Source organism: Culex quinquefasciatus, chromosome 3, assembly GCF_015732765.1.
Source record: "Culex quinquefasciatus strain JHB chromosome 3, VPISU_Cqui_1.0_pri_paternal, whole genome shotgun sequence".
Classification (NCBI taxonomy): domain Eukaryota; kingdom Metazoa; phylum Arthropoda; class Insecta; order Diptera; family Culicidae; genus Culex; species Culex quinquefasciatus.
The window spans coordinates 86,969,506-86,991,413 of record NC_051863.1 but is presented as its reverse complement, the minus strand read 5'-3'; the positions used below and the strand labels follow the sequence as shown (position 1 = coordinate 86,991,413).

General features: G+C 41.5%; 2 protein-coding genes and 1 long non-coding RNA gene across 5 annotated transcripts in view; 2 read left to right on the top strand and 1 right to left on the bottom strand.

The window, feature by feature from the left end:
* The window catches only part of LOC119769430 (innexin inx1), a 112,781-nt gene that overhangs the window by 76,830 nt on the left and 14,043 nt on the right, over positions 1 to 21,908 (top strand). The gene's annotated exons all lie outside the window — the stretch shown is intronic.
* On the bottom strand, positions 119 to 745 carry LOC119769431. Its single transcript, XM_038261832.1, has 2 exons — positions 512 to 745; positions 119 to 446 (listed from the first exon to the last, which is right to left on the bottom strand). The coding sequence occupies exons 1-2, from the start codon at positions 581 to 583 to the stop codon at positions 174 to 176; spliced, it is 345 nt and encodes a 114-aa protein (XP_038117760.1). The 5' UTR covers positions 584 to 745; the 3' UTR covers positions 119 to 173.
* Positions 11,348 to 13,346, top strand: LOC119769433. Its single transcript, XR_005278346.1, has 3 exons — positions 11,348 to 11,730; positions 11,798 to 12,035; positions 12,109 to 13,346. It is a non-coding gene; the product is annotated as an uncharacterized LOC119769433 (long non-coding RNA).

Genomic DNA, 21,908 nt, shown 5'->3' with positions numbered 1-21,908 from the left:
AGAACGACGTAGTGGTGAAAAATCGGACGCTCATCAACCTGTTTTTGTGTTTCTCTTCTTCTTCTTCTTTTGCCATCTGTCATTGGATTTGTTGCCATTAAAACTAATTTTCGCGTTTTTATTTGTTTATTTAAAAAAAACTTAATCAATAAGCTAATTGAATCTTACAAGCATCAATTCACCGGTCGAACAGTCTTCGAGGGACAGCTCCAGGCACATGAGGACGAGCTCCGGTTGATCTGGATCTGGACTAGTTCGTGCAGCATTTTATCCGTCGTTCCGAGGGCAGTTGCAGGGCGGCGACCGTCCACCGAGTCTGATCCACGCATCGGGCCATGAACGTCGAGCCTATTCCGTCCAGCATCTTTCCGAGGGCACTTGCAGGTTGGTGACCGCCCGGCAAGCCTGTTAATTTTCGACGAAGCCTCGACGAAGATTGCATGAACCTATTTAGAAAAGAAAAATGAACCATTAGTGAACTGAATAATGCAAAATTTACAAGACAAATTACCGAAATTTTTAAGCCAATAGACCAGCCGTCGTTCCGAGGACAGCGCTGTTCCAAGGATACTTGCAGGGCCATGACCGGGCGAGTTCCGTGCAACGTTGCTTGCAACTTTTGCTCCAGCTCCTGCAACTTTCTGGCCGCGGCCTACTTTTGTTCCAGCTCCCTTCGCTGGTACTCCTCGCAAGACGTTCCTTGGCCTCGGCGTCCAGACCACGACCTCCGCCGGCGTGGCCATTCTGTTGAGAGGGAGGCGGCGGTTGACTGACGGTCGATGACTGGCCGCTGAACGACAATCTCCGGCTCCATGGACGGAGCCGCCGCCGACGAAGAGTTTCGCCGATCATCGTCGTGATCTTAGTCACGGGATTGAATCTCGTCTAAAAAACCTGTATCATTTTTTCCTTCAAAACGGTGGCGCCGCGTGGTGGTAGCTGCCCTGTTTATTACACTGTGAAATTATCCATGGTTAATCCAAGGAACCAAAAGGTGACAACAGAAATTTCCGTCCAAAAGGGGTGCCTAGGAAAAAAATTATTTTTAGCAAATTTCCGAACAAATCAGCAACGAATTATAAGTTTGATAGTTGAACTACACTTAAAAGTTGGTTTTGTTATTTGGTTTTGCAAAACCGCTTATTTTTTTAACAAAAGTGCCAAAAATATTCGTAATTACCTTTTGGCTCTTGGTGGCGCTTTGTGTTAGTATGTGTGTGGTCGATGTTTGCGGACGTGCACGCAGAACACGGAACAGTGAAAATTAGCAAAATGCCTCACTTTCTTCTGATACAAGTCGCCATATTGAAATTGCTTGAAGATTCATACCCGTGTCTTAGTGCTGGTCTCGCTGCTGCTGGTTGGCCAACTTTGAAGGTTGCATTGACCGTCCGGCAAGCCTGTTCCTTGCACCTGTTAGAAAAGAAAATAAACAATTTGACAACAGAAACAAGCAAAAGTTACGAATAAATTACCGAAATTTTAAAACAATAGGCCAGGATCGTGGACCGGATCCGTTTGATCTGGCCCTGGACGCGTACGTGCAGCATTTCATCCTTCGTTCAGAGGGCACTATCATGGCGGTGACCGGACCAGGTCCGTGCAGCTTTACTTTTGTCGTATCTTACAAGATCATGGCCGTCCCGAGTGGCATTTCCAGAAAGCAGCTGGAACAAAATTCCAGGAACTTCTTGTGGGAAGAACTTCCAGGGACATGGAGCTCGGAGTTGACCGCGGGGCGTTCAAGTTTTTGCGTTTCTAAAATCGAACCGTCAGATAGAATCGTTGTTCGTGAGCTCAACCGAGTGCACCTGAACGGTCCGTAGGCACGTCGCTGTCGTTTTTGTCAGCATCCGACCCGGATGTGTCCTTTTGTCGTCATCCAGTCCAACGAGGTGGCGCACACATTAAGTGGCTTCTACCAAATCTTCCCAAAGCTTCGGCAGCAGCCGAACAGGTTCGCTGGCCTTTTGGTCCTTTTCCTTTGATGACTCCAGCTTGACCGGAGTATCTGCTTAGGCGCGCTCTCCGAAAGCGCTAACGATTCCGAAACTCAACGCGGCCACCGCCACCGCTCATCTTGTTGGACGACTCCGGGCACCACTGCTGAAGGGATCGTCCTCCTAGGAGTCAATGCGACGCTTCATGATCTCTCATGGGACCATGTCACCGCGGTCACGATCGTCACGATCGCCACGATCCATTCTCTTGCCGTCACCCTGCTGCTCCTTCTAGGCAGGTGGAACATGGTTGCTGGCAGTACCATTGCTTTGATTCCGAACACCGTAATCACTACCCTGCGGTTGACTTGTATGTATACTGTTTCCGGAAGGATTTTGCTCTAGCTTACGGAACCTCGGAGGTAGATTAGTTTGGCTGGTGAAGACCCCGGTCCTCTGTCTTCATCCCTATTGTGCATCTGCTTTTGCTCCAGCTCCTGCAGCTTCCTGGCCGCGGCATGCTTGTATTCCATTTCACTTCGCTGGTCGTCCTCGCGAAGCAACTTGCCACGTTCCTTGGCCTCGGAATCCAGTCCACGACCTCCGATGCCGGCGTAGTCATTCTTTGCGAGGGCGGTGACGGTTGACTGACGATCAATGGTGAGCCGCTGAACGAAAATCTCCGGCTCCATGAACGAAGCCGCCGCAGACGAAGACTCCCGCCGGTGATAGTCGTGTTCCTGGAGCTGGTCTCGCTGCTGGTAACGGTAACGGAGCATGCAGCTGTTGAGGACCCGGTCCTCCTGTTCCAGACGGAATCATCCTGTTAAACGAGAAGAAATATATTATTACACGGATGTTGGACATGTGTTCCATGGAACCGGTTCCGGAGATTCTTCCGGAATTTAGGCGTTTTTGGGTGCTCAGTATCACGCAGCTCTTTCCATGATCGGTAATACAAATTTAAGCATTTCAAATTGCATAATTTGTAAGATATCACCAAAAATCTACTGAATAGTTTAGAGATTTTGAAAAAAGAACCCTTTGGTTCGATCAAACTTTAGCGTTAATCAAAATGTAGAAAAGAGTTCACAGAATATTTCCTCCAAATAAAATATCAGCTTTAGTTCAATTAATTCAAATGCAGAAATAAACGCAATTTTAAAATTAAAAACAATTTTTCCAGCATCTTAGATTTTAGTTTGGATGCCATTCAATAACTCGAATGTTTAGGTTCGAGTAGAAATCTTGACAAAAAGACCACCAATACTTATGGTTTTCAAGGGCATCTTCTCGTTTGCAGTTTTGATTTGTTTTATTGAATAATTTATAAAAGTCCAATGTGAAATAACTTATAAAATCACTCGATTCTTCAAAAACTCTTTTCATTCTAATTTTGAAAAAGAGCGAAAGAGCCGTTCAAAAGAGCGGCTCTTTATAATGAGCGAACGAAAATGAGCGGCTCCTAAAAAGAGCGGTTTTGCCCACCTCTAGTTTTGATTTTACCGTTTCGATATCGATTGGTCGAAAGGACGACAAACGTGCGACAAACACTCGACAAGCCCGACATTGTTTCTCCTATCGATTTTGCTTCAATTTGACGTCACGATTTTCGTCGACGCAAGCAGTTTGACAGTTCTTTTCAGTTGGTCTTGTTTTAACTTGATTGCAGTTTTCGTTGCTGTTGAGCTTCGCAAGGATTTTGGCCGGTTGGTAGGTGAGTTGCGTTATTTTTTTCTGCCGGAAAGATTCAGCCGGAGTGGGCGAGCGGCCAAATCATAGTGTCCTGTGTTCCAGGTTTCCTGATTTCGGTCATCGTGGTGGTAGAGGCGAAGGAGGATGGGAAATAGAGATAACCCGGCGGCCATGCTGGAAGACGGGAGGAACCGTTCTGTGGTCAAGTAGACGGATGTTTTACTTTCCGCGGGAGGTTGCGGAGTATTCCCAAAGGAGAAGAAGGATGAAATACCAAGTTCCGCCCAAGGGAACATAAAGAGAGAAACGGAACTTCCAATTCCTAGGGAGTTGTTCACTGTTCTGGGTGAATGAAAAGGAGGAGGAGGACGGAATAATATACTCCCGGCGGCGTTTCTGATCCGACAGAAGTTGTTATCAATGGAACTGGTGAGTCATGTTTTTGAAGTAATAAAAAAAATCAAACAATCAGAAATTAAAAAAAAATATTTTGGGGTTCATAAGCTCATCATTTTATAATTAAAAAAAAATATAATTAAAAAAAATTAAATTTAAAATTTTCAAAATTTATATTTTTTTTATTTCTTAAAATTCTAAGATTAAAAAAAAAATGATTTTAATTTTTTTTCAAATAAATTTTTAATATTTGCTTGAATTATCAAAACTCTAAAATTCATGAACTCTAGAAATTTTAAATTGTATTATTCTTAAAATTATTGATATTTTCTAAATCTTTTTTTTAATTATTTAGATATTTTAATTTTTTACGAATCTAACATTCGAACATTTCAAAATAATTTAAAAACTTTAAAGTTCATTGCTTCTTTAAAGCTTCAGAATCCCAAGAAACACACGCTTTAAATTAAAAAAAAAACAAAATTCTTCATACAAATTGTTGATAAAAAATCAACATCAACGATTTTTTACATGAAATTTAAAATGTTCAAAAATTTTTGTTGTGTTAAACATTTTTTGTCTTTTTTCCTATAAATTTACAAATGTAAATTGGCTACATTTTTTAAATTTTACATTGAAAGTTAAATTTTATATTTCTAGTTATGTTTTGGATGATTTAGCCGAATGAAGTAATCTTTTTTCAGGTAACCAAAAATATTCCAATCGAATCCTGCTGCTGACAACCCAGCGTTTCCGTGTTGTCCCACGGAACGAAAGCTGTAACGATCGCACCGGAAGTGCGTAAACCGACGTTGTCCCGTACTCCGGTGGCCATCAATCCGTGGGAAATAAACGAAAGAGCCGCTTCAGTGCCGTATCTACACGCTGGCGTCGGTTCGAAAAGATGGCTGACAAAATCCGGCCAAGATGCCGAAGCGACGAGATGAGCTAAAAGGCCAACCGGAAGACAACGCCAAAAACCACGTTAAGATCGCAACTTAGATTTATTTACAGAATAAACACATCTAAAAACTATTTAAAAATAAAAAAAAATGTTTATTTTTACTGCAACATAACCTAAAAAGCCGAAAAAACAGCACACGACAAAGGCACGAAAACCTAAATAACAAAACCGTGCGACGTCGGTCGAATGTCGTACGACAATGTCGAACAATTTCGATGATCGATCGCACGACAAATACGACATTTTGGTGCAAAAACGTATGACATTCGTGCGAATGTCGCACGACATTGTCGTGCGACGTCGTACGGTTGCATCTGTTGCTGATTCTTTTGGCAATTTTGCGGCTTTTGTGCTGCTGCTGCGTCGTACGTGCTGCATCTGTTGCTGATTCTTTTGGCAATTTTGCGGCTTTTGTGCTGCTGCTGCGATTCTGACCCTGATGCTGGCGGATGATTTTGCTGAACCTCCTGAACCAGCCGCTGGTCAGAACCTGGGAGGTTCGGCGACAGCACATTCATTGGAATTGGAGACTGAACGTTCGCCTGGAGCAGGTGCAACGAGGGAACCATGTTCAACGGTGGAGAAAAAATCACTGGGTTGTCAACGGCGGCTGGTTCATAATGCCGGAAAATACAGGTAGCGGACAAGGTAGTCCTTTACCTAGATGATAAAATGGCGGTAAGGTAACTGCTGGGGAACCTCCGGTGGCGGATGCATCGATTGCTGCGCCTTCTGTTCGTACAAAAATCCTCTCCTTTCTTGGCTCTCCGCCTATCCTCTGATGGTGCTACTGCACGGGGTTGGGCACATGGTTGATCCGTAGCGCATTGGATTTACTTCCGTAAATATTGCGTAAATATCGTAAATACAAGCGTAAATATTATTTATCTGCACGATATTCGGAATTGAATTTTGTTCAGTGTGGATAGTGACAGTTCAGAACTGTCACAACGACGACGCAAGTGTGCTGGGGCAAAATAACGACCAAAAAGCACAAAACGTGGGAGGGCGACGGAACGTTGACCATCGTGGGCGGGAAGAGCGTCACGTTGGGCGACGAGGACGGCAAGGTGATTGAGAGCTCCGGGTTGGTGAAGGGAGAGGAGCTGGAAAAAGGTTCGCGGTTGAGCAAGGAGATTGAACTGGTGGAGCGGATTGATGGGGAGGTGGCCAAGGAGAATGATGTGCCGGTGAAGATGGTTCGATTCGAGGCGAGAGGAGGGTTTAGGCCGCCGGCGGAGTCGATGTGCGCCGGGAGTCCGATTGTGGTGTCGACACGGGTGTCGAGCTGGTTGGGACTGTGGGGAAAAAGCGATTGCGGAGGACTTTGTTCCGTTGATGATGCGGGAGCTTTCGCTCGATCAGTGGAAGTATAACAAAGGGTTGCGTTCCGTACTGCGTGGCTAAGCATGTGCGGCCGCACCAGCGGGAAGGGTTTTGGGAATGAAACGCGAAGACTCGAAACAGTTGGGAGCGATTTTGGCCGACGAGATGGGACTGGGGAAGACGTTGCAGACGTTGGCGTTGATCTACACCTTGAAGAATTAGGGACCTTACGGGCAGCCGGTTGTGAAGCGGGTTCTGATCGTGACTCCGAGCAGTTTGGTGGACAACTGGGATCGAGAGATACCAAAGTGGTTGAAGCAGGAACGGATCTTTACGTTCATCGTGGGGCCAAATAGCAAGTTGAAAAAGTACGCGCACCTGTTCGCAACCCAACGAGTTGTCGCATGGGGAAGAAGGGAGAGGAGGGGCGGTCAATATCGTTTTTTCATCATATCTAACAATATACAAAAAACTGATTTCACAAATAAAAAGAAATTAAACCACCGGCGACTTTTCCTTGGTCAGTGCGGACGCGTCCCAGACGAGCTTGGCACCGTCTCCGATGAACATCTGCACCAGCTACTGGCCGGCCAGCTTCAGGTAGGTCGACTTCGGTGAATGAATTCTCAGGTTCTCGAACTTGTCCTTGTGCGTCGTCGGCAGCACGACGGCTTCAATCAATTTCTGGATTTGCCTGTCCAACCCGCCAATGTCCGAATACTGCTCGGTCGGTCGGAAGTGTCTCCAGGATGAGGTACGAGTCCTTGTTTACGCCCACCAAATCGCCCGGCTTGAGTTTCTCTGGATCAACCAGGCCAAACACGGGCAAAAAGTACGTCTGCCGTGTCAAAGTCTTGATTACGATGCGCTTGCCTTTCCGCTTGGAGTCCAGCACCACCACCGCCCCGTCGTCCTCCGTCTCCTGAGGGTCCACGTCCAGCAGCTCGATCGACTTGTCCTCCTGGGTTACCACCACATCTCGATTGCTGGTGCCTTACTGAGTCCAAACACGCACTAAATTCAACACAAAACAATGGAAAATCCGGATTTACTACGACGAAGCTGCTGGCCCATGAAATTGTCGGATGAGCGCCAGCGAATCGCTCGGCCGGAAAATGTAATAGAAACAGATTGATTTTTTTGTTGTTTGTAAACAGTGCGCGCGTTTGCGATGACAGCTGTGAACACTGAAATAAAATTCATAGAGGAATGGTGTATGCACGTAAATATGGATGCACATACGGATTAACTTATGAAATAAATACAATATATTTGGAGTGACCACCTCGTGTGCTACTGTGCATCACCGGATGCTGCGGTCCGGCGTGCTCGGCATCATCCACACGCTCAGGTCCAGCTGCAACCTAGCGCCGATCCACTTGAAGATGCGTGTAGAAGCCAAAGAATTGTGGCAGCGACCTCGAATTCAAATTAAAATTTTCCGTAAAAACTCAACGATGCATTTATTTCCCAAAACTAAATCAAAACACAAACACTTGACAGTTTCGCGAGCGAAAATGACACGAGGCAAATCAATGTTTTCAAAGCAGGTGTGGTGCTGTCAAATATGAAATAACGTGAGGAATTTAATTCCTTAATGTATTAAACAAGTATTAAATGCGAAAAATTAATATATTAAGGCCAATGTCATGCCCCTCGGTTGTTTGGCAGTTTGACAGTTCTGTCGAATTTTCGCAATCGCGAAAGAACGAGATGGCATGCTTAGCGAAACTTCGATGAAAACACTAAACTTGCTTTCTCTTTCACTCTAACGTGCAACATACAGTTCATCGAATTTTTCGAAAAACATCGTTGCCTTACAAAACATCGTGGGTTTACGGACTTTTGATCTGGGTAGCTTCAGTGAGTGTGGTAGACTACTTTGCTGATGTGTTGAGATGTCATGGGTCATCCAAGGACTCCCTGGAATTAAGATTTGTGGATATACCGTCTCGTGGCGCGGTGGTTAGCGGCTTCGACTGCCGATCCTTAAGTTACTATGGGGCACGGGTTCGATTTCCGTTTTATCCTCCTGGCCTTCAATCGGATGGGGAAGTAAAACGTCGGTCTATTTGCGTAAAAGAGGTTTTGGGTGACTCACCACACATAACCTTCGGACGCCTAGAAATGAGCAGAAACTTGCAACAGAGTCCACAAAAGACCCGGGGTCGTTAAAGTGGATTGCCTTGCTTTGGATCTACCGCCATGACAAGCAATAGGTCGACGGTTTTTGACCTGCATATCTTCAGTCAGTATGGTAGATTGCCTTGGTCATGTGTTGGGATGTCTTGGGTCATCCTAGGACTCCCTGGAATTAAGATATTTGGGGCACACTGTAACAAGACATCCCAAGCCATTAAAAAAGTTGTCTAAAATACTCTGAAGCTCTGATGATCCGTGGTTAAAACCGGTCGAAAACTTCCTTGTTACGGTAGTAGACTTACAGATCTTAACTACAGGGAGTCCTTGGATGACCCAAGACATGTCAACACATTAGCAAAATAGTCTGCTACACACACTTAAGCTATGCGGGTATGATCAGTGGTAAAAAATCACTACCCTCTTGCTTGTTACGGTAATGGACCCACAGATCTTAACTCCAGGGAGTCCTAGGAAAACTCAAGACATTTCAAAACATTTGCAAAGTAGTCTACCATACTCACTGAAGCTATGCAGGTATGATTCGGGGTCAAAAACCGCCGACCTTTTGCTTGTTACGGTGATAGATTCACCGGTCTTTACTCCAAGGAGCTCTCGGATGACTCAGAACATCCCAATAAGTTGTTACAACATTGGACTGTAGCTTTCCACAGTTTCTGATGCAGTAAACAGTTTTGTCTTGTTTCTATGGTATGCCTCTTGCACTACACGCAGAAAAATTAAGCCTTATCAATTTGATAAATCACATTATCAACATTAATAAGTTTGAGTTATTGTTTTGATAACGTAGATTTATCGATTTGATAAATTTTAATTATCAAGACGATAATCTATATTGTTGTTTTGATAAATCAAATTATCGCTTAATTTTTTCGCATGCACGTTTCTTCCTGTCATCTAAAACATAAACAAAAACAACTGAGCGGGGAAGTGAGCTTGTTTCCACAAAAAGCCGCTGTATCCAGAGAATGTGGCCCCGGATCCCGTATAAAATCCAACGGATAAGTCGCAGCCGCACGGTTAACCAATCGCCCTCACCCTTTAGAACCGAAGTAACGCCGCTGGATCCCTTGAAGCGTCGGAAAAGGCATCCTTCAAACTTCCGGTAGCAACATCCTAGTCCGGGAACAACGTTTAAGTCCGGCAGCACCAGAACCGGAGCTAAGGAAAATGGCAACAGTCGCCCAGCAAGTAGGGAAGAGGCTGTCGTTTCCCATGGAGGCAGAAATTTATAGTGGTAAGTTTGCACTGCGATGAAAAAAGTATTTTTAGGCTGGTATAGTTCTAAGCATTGCTATTCTTTTTTCAGATGTGTCTCTCAGCTCATCCGATCTGCAGCTTGATCTGCAGCCTGGAAAGTTGAAACATCCCTTCGCAAACTGTGGAAGTGACCAGAAAACATCCGATGACCATTCACCTAGTACGGTGTACACAACGTTGCTGCTGAACCAGTGCAGGTACCCAGTCAAATCAATCCGAATTCTGAAACGGAATCTAATTAGAATCTTATTCAAATTCCGTTTCAAACGCAACAACCGGTTCGATCACGGAACCGGTTGTTGCGTTTGAAACGGAATTTGTATACGATTCTAATTAGATTCCGTTTCAGGATTCGGATTGATTTGACTGGGTAGAAGTTAACATAATTTTCGTGGTGTAAACTCACAATTGTAAATGTGAATTAATAAAAAAATGTAACGTGATTTGTTTGATTTTAATTTATATAACAAAATACAAAAGAACAACCTGCAAAACGACGATAAATAAAATTACTGATAAAAACGTTTATTGCTTCAATAAAATATTTTGTCAACGTGATTAATATTTTTATCGATTTGATAAATTTAGCTTTTGACGTTTCATAAATCACGTTTATCAATCGATAATTTATTTTGTCAAATTGATAAATAATTATTATCAAATTGATAAAGAAACTTATTAAATTTGATAAAATAAATTATTGGTTGCCAATCGATAATTTTATTTATCGAATTGATGGCAGAAATTTATTGAATTGATAAATCTTTTTTCTGCGTGTAACGGTTCAAACGGTTAGAAACAAGAGAGTTATCTACGTGCGTATGTATTGCGTGTACGTACACGAAAAAGATTGAGGTTAAATTTTGTACCCACCAGCAAAACAAATGGGGTGCTAGTGTGCGTGAGCTCGGGCTTAGATAACTCTAGAGAAGTCATGTTTCATAGTTTTCTTAGTTTCATATCAGAACTCATAGTTTTTGCTGATACGCCTCGAATGAAGTCAAGATGATCGAAATCCATAATAAAATAGAGATTTTATGAATAATTTTAGAAATAGCAAAAATACGATTTAAAATACATTAACGCAGAAAAATGTTTTGTAGAATTAGCCTGTACGAGGTTTGAAACAACAAAATTTTTGTTGAATATAATCAACGTCGATTTTGCGTTGAATCAAACCTTGATTTTCTAAGTTCCACAAAAGACTTTTGTTGTTTTGAAAAAGCTGCTTTGACGTTTAGCGTTGATTCAACAAAAATCATGATTTTCAAATCAACAAAACGTTTTGTTGATTCAAATATGCCTTATTTTTCTGCGTGTTTTTACCCAAAATGCTTAAACTTCAAAAGTTTGTAACATTTGAACCCCGGAGTTTAGGTAGTTGGTCCAGAAGACTTTTTTCATGTCTCGGCGAGATCTTTCGAAAAAAGTTGGTCCCGTTCGTGTACATCCTTGGACCAAATCCGCCCATTTTCCTTTCCTGTCAGTTCAGTATAGCAGGAGTGGGCTGTGAGTTCATTCTAGCAGCATTCTAGCAGGATTCTTACAAACCCGGTGGATTTCGCCGGCTCCTGCTAGAACCGGTTATTGCATTTGAGCTAGAATTCTCGAAGATTTTTTTTAGAAAATCTTGAAGGATTATGGCAGCTTTCTAGTAAGAATATTTTCGCTCTGTAAGATTTCTATAAGAATCCTGCGAGAACGCCGTGACTGGAGGGCTTTTGTTAATTTGAATATTATCCACCGGTGTCTACCGCGGTAAATGAAATACTTCATTTTGACATTTCCAGATACATTTTTGTGTAGCATGTTTTGTCACGCGGTGGGTGCGTTCAGTGCTGCCGTTGTTGCAGCACTTTGTGAACGCACCCCAGAAATGTCAGTTTGACAAATGGTCACCAGTGAACGTATCCCAGAAATGTCATCTTGACAACTGGATTTTGATGTTTTGTTTTCCAATCGGGGGTTTTGTTTGCGCCACCAGATTCGGTGAGTATTTTGAAATTCTTTTTTATATTTTCCTGAGTAGGTAAATGATGTGTCCTTCTCCACCCAGCGCTGAAGCGTCCTTGGTCGACTGGAGGAGAGCAGAGATGGTCCGGACTGGCCGGCCGAACATCTTTTCCGCCAGAGACTTGCCACCGAGGTCGCCGATTGGGATCAAGCGGTACACTTGCAAAAGCGTCTGCAGTGCTTCCTCAAGTGCCCAGCGTTGGAGTCGATTCGCGGTGTGCAGTGGATTTCCCTTCTTCGAGCGGAAGATGGACAGAAGCGGCTTGTGGTCAGTCTGCAGTGTAAAATGTCGTCCCAGAAGGTACCTGTAGAACTTCGTTACCGCATAGACTAACGCGAGCACTTCCTTTTCAGGTTGTCCGTAATTGCGCTCAGCGAGTGTGAGCGACCTTGACGCGTGATAAACTGCCTTGAGTCAGCCATCAGGGAACTGACGTAAAATGACGGCCCCGATGCCGGTGCTCGACGCGTCCGCTGCAACGATGATCGGCAGCTTAGGATCGAAGTCTGTTAGCAGCAGGCTTGACTGGAGCACCTTGAACTTCTCGAAAGCATCATGCTGGCACTCGGATGTCCAACGCCACTTAGTGGCCTTCTTGAGCAGCTGATCCATAGAGCGGCGTACCTCGTGAAGGTTGCGAATGAATCTTTCGTAGAAGTTCACCGCGCCTAAGAACGATCGCAGTTCGAACACGCTGGTTGGTGTGGGAATGGCGGCAATCGTCTTAAGATTCTCGGGATCGAGGCGGATGGTACCGAATTTGCAGCTGGAAAAACTGCGCTTCTCGCCCTTGGCGTGGAACCCGTAATCCTTGGGACGATGGAGCAACTGCTTGAGTGAAACTGCGTGCGATTTCCGGTCTGGTCCAAACACGATGACGTCATCCATGAACGAGCGTACACCACAATTTTTAAACATTTTTGCGTGCCCATCGTACCAGACAAGGCAATGAATAACAATCTTCCGATTTGTGACCCTCTTGGTGTGCGACCCGGGACAGGCTAGTTGGTCGATATTTTGCGATTCGGTACGGAGGAACTTTCAAGAAAAAGTTGAGTTTTTTCAAACTTTTAATGTAAAAAATATATATTATATTTCTATTTTTAAACTTTCTTTTGTAGTTTTTAAATGTTTGTACTCATCCCTTTATCCCTTTGATCGATATGTCAAATGGACATAAAGTTCCAAGTTTTTTTTGCTGTTTCTACATAATTACCGTTATCTGTGGCGAATTGGAACAGCTGTTTAGCCAGGTTCTTGCTCTATCTTTTGATATTTTTTTATTTATTTCGGTTAGAACAGATACAGATCAATTAGTTAGAACTTCGATTTTCTAATTTATAGACTTTAATGATTTAAAAACTGCAGTCCCTATTCAGACTGTAGTCCCGATTCACCAAATTTACGATACTCAAAAAAAACTTCAGTTTGACAGAAGATTGTGTAGCAATTTTTTAAAACCAGTTTTTTAACGAGTAAAATAACCGTCTTTGGCATCGTTTGGCTGAAAATGTAATTTGTCATTCCCTAGAAATGTTTATTGTTGTTGCTGTCTCAAAACAAGGATCTATTTTTATGAGACAGAAAACAACACAGCTAAAAAAGTAGTAATTCAGCTGCGTGTAAAAGGCCTGGGTGTAAAATAAATTTTGCATTATTTTGTGAAATTCTGTGTAATATTACACCCTGAAATATGTAACCCATCAGTATGGAAAACCTACTTGGTCGAAATGTCAAGCTCATATATACGTTTATCCTCTCCATTTTACATCGGTCTGATGGCCAAGCGGGCTAAGGCGCCAGTCCTCACTGTTGGTGCTGGGTTTGAATCCCGTCGGTTGCAACTTTTTTTTTGTGTTTACAAAAATTGTACATGCATTGTGTAATATTAAGTGTTTATTTTGACGAAGGTGATGTGCATGCTTTTGCATGCGATTTTACCATCGGATTTTTTGCTGTGAAAAAAAAACAGAAAAAAACTAAAAGAAAAAAACTAAAAGAAAAAAAAACAAGAACAGAACATAAAACAAAGAAAATAAAACAAGAAAAAAAAACAAAAAATAGATAACAAAAATGCACAGAAAACAAAAAAAAAACATCAAACAAAAACCAAAAACAAAAATCGAAAATTACAGTTAAAAAAAACAGAAAACAAAAAAACCCAATAACAAAAACCAAAAAAAAAAACAGGAAACAGAAAACAAAATCAAAAAGCAAAGAAACAAAAAAAGAAAGGAAACAAAGAAACATGAAAACAAAAATAAAAAACAGCAAACAGAAAAAAAACAAAACTAAATTACAAAGAAAGAAAAAAGAGAAAGCAATGAAACATAAAACATAAATAAAAAAAAAACAGAAATAAAAAAAAACAAAATTAAAAAGCAGAAAACAAAGACAAAAAGAAAACAAACAAAATTGAACAGAAATAAAAAAACAATAAAACGAGAAACAAAAAATAGGTAACATGAAAAGCGAAAACCAAAACAGAAAATAATAAAACAGTAAAAAGAAAACGAAAAAAAAACGAAAAAAAGAAAACAAATAAACAGAAAATTGAAAACAAAAAAACAGAAACATGAAAACAAAAAAAACAGGAAACAAAAAAAACGAGAAAGGAAACATAATAAGCAAAAACCAAAACAGAAAACAATAAAGTACAGTAGAAAGAAAACGAAAAAACAGAAAAATTTGAACAAAAACAAAAAACAGAAAATTTAAAAACAAAAAACTGGAAACAAAAAAACGAGAAATAGAAAACATAACCAAAACAAAACAAACAAAGCAGAAAACAATAAAATCGACAAACTTCCTACGTATGATGGGTATCCCTCCTTGTGCCATGACCCCGTGCAAGTGCATTTTTTAACTGTGAAAAATAAAATTATATTCTGACCTCGATTCTGACACATTTTGTAACGATTTACAGCAAGTAGTTTAAATATATATTTTTAATCACTAATTGCATATTTGAGCAGTTCTCTAGGATTTCGGTCATTCGATTTTTTTTTGTATTTTTTAATCCGGCTGAAACTTTTTTGGTGCCTTCGGTATGCCCAAAGAAGCCATTTTGCATCATTAGTATGTCCATATAATTTTCCATACAAATTTGGCAGCTGTCCATACAAAAATGATGTATGAAAATTCAAAAATCTGTATCTTTTGAAGGAATTTTTTGATCGATTTGGTGTCTTCGGCAAAGTTGTAGGTATGGATACGGACTACACTGGAAAAAAATGATACACGGTAAAAAAAAATTGGTGATTTTTTTATTTAACTTTTTATCACTAAAACTTGATTTGCAAAAAACACTATTTTTATTTTTTTTTTTTTTGATATGTTGTAGAGGACTGCCGATCCCGATGATGCTATGAGACGCGGGTTCAATTCCCGCCTTATCCACTGAGCTTCTATCGGATGGTGAAGTAAAACGTCGGTCCCGGTTTCTCCTGTCTCGTCAGAGGCGCTGGAGCAGAAATCCCACGTTAGAGGAAGGCCATGCCCCGTGGGGCGTAGTGCCAATAGTTTCGTTTTGTTGTAGAGGACATAAAATGCGAACTTTTCAGAAATTTTCAGGTTGTGCAAAAAATCATTGAGCGAGTTATGAATTTTTGAATCAATACTGATTTTTTCAAAAACTCGAAATATTGGTCGCAAAAATTTTTCAACTTAATTTTTCGATGTAAAATCAGATTCTACCGTCTTCAAAATACTTCAGATCAACATTAGAGGACTCAACCGAATGGAAAAACTCGACTCTCTGTGCGTTTACCTGCACAACATGAATGCCAGCATAGACGTCATCGTTATAGGAGAAACGTGGATTAAACAAGGCAGATCGCAGTACTACAACATCCCCGGCTACCACAGCGCTTTTTCCTGCCGCAAAACCTCAGCTGGTGGTTTGGCGATCTTCGTACGGAACGATCTCAACTTTGAAGCTAAGACTAACGTCGCTGATGGAGGATTCCACCACATTTCCGTAAAGGTTGACAAAAGCCCGTCCTCGGTATTCGTCCACGGTCTGTACCGCCCACCTAGTGACGACACATCGCGATTGTTTTCGGCGATTGAGGAAATTCTTGCCAATTCGGATCCTGCGTCCCCATGCTTCATAGTCGGTGATGTCAATGTACCTGTAAACCAGCCTCATAATGTGAACGTACGAAGATACAACCAGTTGCTGAACGCCTTCAGCGCGACAGTTTCCAACACGATCATCACCAGACCGATTAGCAACAACCTTCTTGATCACGTGGTGTGCAGTATTGCTGACTCAACTCGTGTTTCTAACTACACCATGCCATGCGAACTCAGTGATCATAGCTACGTTTTAACTGTTTTCAAGTTGAAAGCTGACCACCAACGTAAAGTTTTAACTAAAACCTGGGTGAACTATGCTTTGGTAGATGCTGAGTTTCAACGGTTTCTGGAGAATTTTAACCAGAACTCGCTTCCAGTTGATGAGTGTCTACAATCTATAACCGGTACCTACTCCCAGCTGATTCAAGCAAACTCCAGAACAAGAACGGTTGAAGTTAAGGTGAAAAACGACTGCTGCCCATGGTATAACTTCGACATCTGGAAACTCGGCAACATCAGAGACAGTATTCTGAAAAGATGGAAACGCAACCGGCAGGACCAACACTTGAGTGAACTTCTAGCACGTGCAAACTACAACCTGTCTGAAGCGAAAAAAAGAGCGAAGAAACAGTACCACACAAAGCTGTTTAACAACGGGAATGCGAAGCTTCTTTGGGGACGTATCAACGAGCTGATGGGTGGTAAGTCGAGAACAAACTCTGCCCCTTCCCTTGAAGTGAACCAGAACATCGAACATGATCCTGTTACGGTTGCCAACTTATTCAACGATCACTTTGTGTCGGTGGGAGATAACCTTGCCAGTCAGCTCACATCGGATGGCAACATCAACCGTTTCAACACCATGAAACGCTCGAACATATCTATATTCCTCCGACTCGCAAGCATACTTGAAATCTCCAACCTGATTCACGAACTCGACACGAAGAAAGCTTCCGGTTATGATGGATTTCCGGTGTCCGCGCTCAAAAAACATCGAAATCTTCTCTCTGCCATCATTTGCAACTGTTTCAACCAATGTGTTAGTCTAGGAACATACCCACCCTGCCTTAAAAAAGCAGTAGTACACCCAATTTACAAAAACGGAAACCCGAGGGACCCTACCAACTACCGACCAATCTCCGTGTTACCTGTGATCAACAAAGTCTTTGAAAAACTGATCTATGCTCGTCTGAGCAACTTCCTGGTTGCCACAGAACGGTTCTACGCCCACCAATTTGGTTTCCGAAAAGGATCTTCAACGGAAATCGCTGTACTCGAGATGATGGATGAAATCACCAAGAAGCTGGACCAGAAAATGTCCGCAGGAACAATATTTCTGGATCTCTCCAAGGCGTTTGACACCATCAACCATGAGATGCTATTGAGGAAGTTAGAAGTGTACGGCATTCAGGGCTTGCCAAACGCTCTCCTACGTAGCTATTTATCGGACCGGCGACAACAAGTGACAGTCTCAGGAGTACGCGGAAACAGTAAGTTTGTACGTTGTGGGGTGCCCCAAGGAAGTGCCCTAGGACCTCTTCTGTTTCTCCTTTACGTAAACGACCTGCCAAATCTTGTGCTGAGAGGGAAACCTCGTCTGTTTGCCGACGATACCGCCATATCGTACTATGGATCGTCTCCAAACCAAGTGACTGAATTTATGCGTGAAGACATGGAACTTGTAATGAATTATCTAGATAACAATCTCCTCTCGCTTAACCTAGGGAAAACCAAGCTAATGCATTTTAGGTATCCTAAACATGTCCTACCGCCACATCCAGCCCTAACTGTTCGGAACCAAACTATCGAAGAAGTGACTAGTTACAAGTACCTAGGCGTCCATATAGACAATCGTTTGTGTTGGGACGTCCAAACAAGAGAAATTGTGTCTAAATGTGCGTCTCTTTGTGGTATTTTAAGGAAACTCTCAACAACAGTCCCTCAACATGTCCTCTTAAAAATGTATCTAGCTTTCATACACAGTCGATACCAATACGCTGTAGCAGTCTGGGGAGGATGCAGCAAAACGCACCTTAGTGACTTGCAAGTCCAACAGAATAGATGTTTAAAAGCTATTTTCAAGTTACCTTTTCTGCACCCTACGCGTGAACTGTACCTGATGCGCCAACACACTGTACTACCAATTAGAGGTATCTTTATGCACCGTATTGCAGTAATTATGTACAGAACACTAAACAATGTAAACTTACACCACAACTTTGAATTCAGAACAGCAATCCATCAGCACTATACACGACAAGCACACCACCTCAGAAGATCGGATTTTAGAACGGAAACAGGAAGAAGACGCTTTGTAGTAGCAGGACCAACCGTTTACAATTCTCTCCCAGATGAAATCAAGCAATCACGATCTCTAAGCGAAGTCAAAAGTAAGCTTACTGCTTACATTAGAAGTAATATTAATAATTATCTTTTGCATTGAATTACCAGTAATGTGTTACCAGTAACTAAGATTACAACCCTTTAAAGGAACAACTCTGTTCATTAGGGAAGTAATTGCGGAACGAAATGAATGATGAAATATACGTTATTATTATTATTATTAGATAAAAAAAAAAAAAAAAAAAAACAAATAAAAAAAAAAATAAAAAAAAATAAAATAAAAAAAATTTGCAATCAAAAAGTACTTTAGTGAAATTTCGATAAAGTGCACCGTTTTCATGTTAAATCCATTTTTAGATGACTTTTTTGAAAATAGTCGCAGTTTTTCATTTTTTTAAATTAGTGCACATGTTTGCCCACCTTTAAAAAAATATTTTTGAAAAGCTGAGAAAATTCTCTATATTTTGCTTCTTCAGACTTTGTTGATACGACCTTTAGTTGCTGAGATATAGAGTTATCTAAGCCCGCTCTCACGCACACTAGCACGCCATTTGTTTTGCTGGCTGGTACAAAATTTAACCTCAATCTTTTTCGTGTACGTACACGCAATACATGCGCGCGTAGATAACTCTATTGCAATGCAAAGGTTTAAAAGAAGGAAAATTGATGTTTTCTAAGTCTAACCCAAACAGCCCACAATTTTTCAATGTTGATATCTCAGCAATTAATGGTTCGATTTTCAATGTTAAAATATGAAACATTTGTGAAATTTTCTGATCTTTTTGAAAACAATATTTTCAAAATTTTCAAATCAAGACTAACATTTAAAAAGGAGTAATATTGAATGTTTAGCCTTTTTGAAGCAAAATATAGAGAATTTTCTCAGCTTTTCAAAAATATTTTTTTCAAAAGTGGGCAAACATGTGCACTAATTTAAAAAAATTAAAAACAGCGACTATTTTCAAAACAGTCATCTAAAAATGGATTTAACATGAAAACGGTGCACTTTATCGAAATTTCACTAAAGTACTTTTTGATTGCAAATTTGATTTCACATCGAAAAATGAAGTTGAAAAATTTTTGCGACCAATATTTCGAGTTTTTGAAAAAATCAGTATTGATTCAAAAATTTATAACTCGGTCAATGATTTTTTGCACAACCTGCAAATTTCTGAAAAGTTGGCATTTTATGTCCTCTAAAACATATCAAAAAATAAAAATAAATAAAAATAGTGTTTTTTTGCAAATCAAGTTTTAGTGATAAAAAGTTAAATAAAAAAATCACCAAATTTGTTTTACCGTGTATCATTTTTTTCCAGTGTCCATACCTACAACTTTGCCGAAGACACCAAATCGATCAAAAAATTCCTTCAAAAGATACAGATTTTTGAATTTTCATACATCATTTTTGTATGGACAGCTGCTAAATTTGTATGGAAAATTATACGGACAAACTAATGATGCAAAATGGCTTCTTTGGGCATACCGATGGCACCAAAAAAGTTTCAGCCGGATTAAAAAATACAAAAATTAAAATTGAAGAAAAAAGACCGATTTCGTAGAGAATTGCTCATTTAAAAAAAAATGAAAAGGTGACCGGAAAATTTTGAAAATCGCACATTAGCAAGAGGTTGTAGAATTAGCCTCAGACTGAAAATAAAAACATTAACAAATCATTATAAATGCAAATAAGAATACTAGAAAGATTCTAGTACAAAAACAAACATGAGAATTAGGTTTTTTTTGTAGAACAAAAAATCTCAAAATGAAATTTTCCAAAAAAGTGTCCACATGAATTATTGATGGGCCCTGGTCGAGGCCAGACGTGCATCCGCTCTAACTCTTCTTTTAGAGTGCACTCAAAGAGCTTTTGAGAAGTTCTTCTTGAGAGCTTATGAGCACAGTCACATGAAAATCTAATCTAATCTAATCAGACCCTAGCGCAGCCAATCTTTCGAAGGGATCCTGGAGAGTGCCTTAGGTTAGATGACGCCTAGCACTCTTCTTGTCATTTATTAACATTCGTAGTGCGCCATTGCATCAGAATGCATTGAAACATCACAAGCGTTAAACCGGCCAGGCCTACTGCGTAAAGCCGTATCGCAGAGATGACTCGTAGTTGGTTTGAGTTTGAGCACTGAGTGTTCGAACAACAACACAATTCTGAATCGACAGGGGAGGAAGAAGCGTGGGGACACACCACCATACGCTCCGATATTTTTGGTTGTATTCGTTGGGAGCACCATGCTAAGAAGGTTTGGTACTCCGGGACCCTCTGGGATGGGACATTGTATTTCCACGAATGCCCTGGACACTATTTGCCGTGGTTATAGCGCCACAACTCGCTCTGAGCACAGTCACATGAAAATATACCTAAAGTCGGGTTTTCCAATGAACCAATGTTTTCTACACATTATTCAAGCATAACATTACTTTAAACGTAAATGCCAACTAGAACAAGCTGGGTGCCGTTAAGAAGAGCTCTTAGTGATGATGCATGTCTGGTCGAGGCTTCCGATAATCGAGTCTGGACTATACTTATATACGATCCTGTTTCCCGTTACTAAACCCAAGTAGAAAGTACTTTTGCTGTTTCAATATAAAAAAAGAACGCAAAAAAAGCTATTGTTAGTTTTGACCACTCATTTATTTTTAATTTTCGTTAATAACAACATGAAAAATTTCATTTAATTCACCTCAAAGTTATCTGCGAGTAGTTGATGACTCCGTTTGATAAGGATACCCCAGGTTCATTTGGGGAGGATCGTCAAAACTGAGTCGAACCTTGTGAACCTGTTTGATGTACTCACGACGCAAGTTCGACAACTTGCTATGTGGTTGTTTAACACTAACTGTATCTCGGAGAGCTTGACCATATTGGGCGACCGTCAGCAACAGATCGTCGAGCAACTCCTCCAGGGTGATGCGCGGCACCGACGGGTCGGCCATATCGTTGACGTCCACCGGCACAGACTGCTGCCTGGCGGCGTCCTTGAAGATGTCGACGTTCTGTCGCATTTCCGGATCCTCCTCGAGGTCCTCGAGGAACTCGTTGCAGTCCTCCTTAATGTCCGTGTCCAACGCGTCCTCCTCGGTGAGGTGCTTGAGCTTCCAGTTGCGGCACTGTCTGCGCAGGGATTTGTCGTAGTAATTTTTGAACAGCAGCAGCTCCGGAATCGCGTCCTGCTTGAGTTTCTAAAAGTTGCCGTTGTTGATGTTAGCCTAGGCCAGGTCGTACCCGAGTTCGGAATCCCCCACTTTGAAGAAGTGACCCAGGTGGGACCGGGTGTGGATCGTGTTCTCGTTGATGCCCAGTTCGGACGCTTTCACGGCCCCGGCGGGCGAACTTTTTCATCCATGACCTCGCCGTGCACGGTCAGCTTTACTTGCTTAATACACTTCGAATGCGGTTCCGTCCAGTTAAACCACACATCCATAAGCTTCACCTCTTTCAACCGTTAGAACAGCTTCAGATAAACCGACAGAAGTTCCTTCGGCTCCAGACTGTACTGGTCCCACTCGCTCGGAGGAATCAGGAAACGCTCGCAGTTCCGGCAGAAGAACACAATCGCTTTACACGATTTCCACACTCGTAGCACAAACTGAAAGAAAAACATTCTTCTATTAACATTAAATACTGCATTCACTTTTAAATTGTTTTCCAGCACCAACCATCGCATCGAGTTTATTCGTCATCAGAAGGCTGAAGCCAAGCATGAGTTCGCTCCTA

Bases quoted from the DNA above. Each gene is read 5' to 3' on its own strand.
- LOC119769431 (XM_038261832.1), bottom strand. From the start codon at position 583: ATGGCCCTGCAAGTATCCTTGGAACAGCGCTGTCCTCGGAACGACGGC. The intron at 447-511 runs GTAATTTGTCTT...TTTTCTAAATAG, and splicing joins CTATTGGCTTAAAAATTTCG to GTTCATGCAATCTTCGTCGA.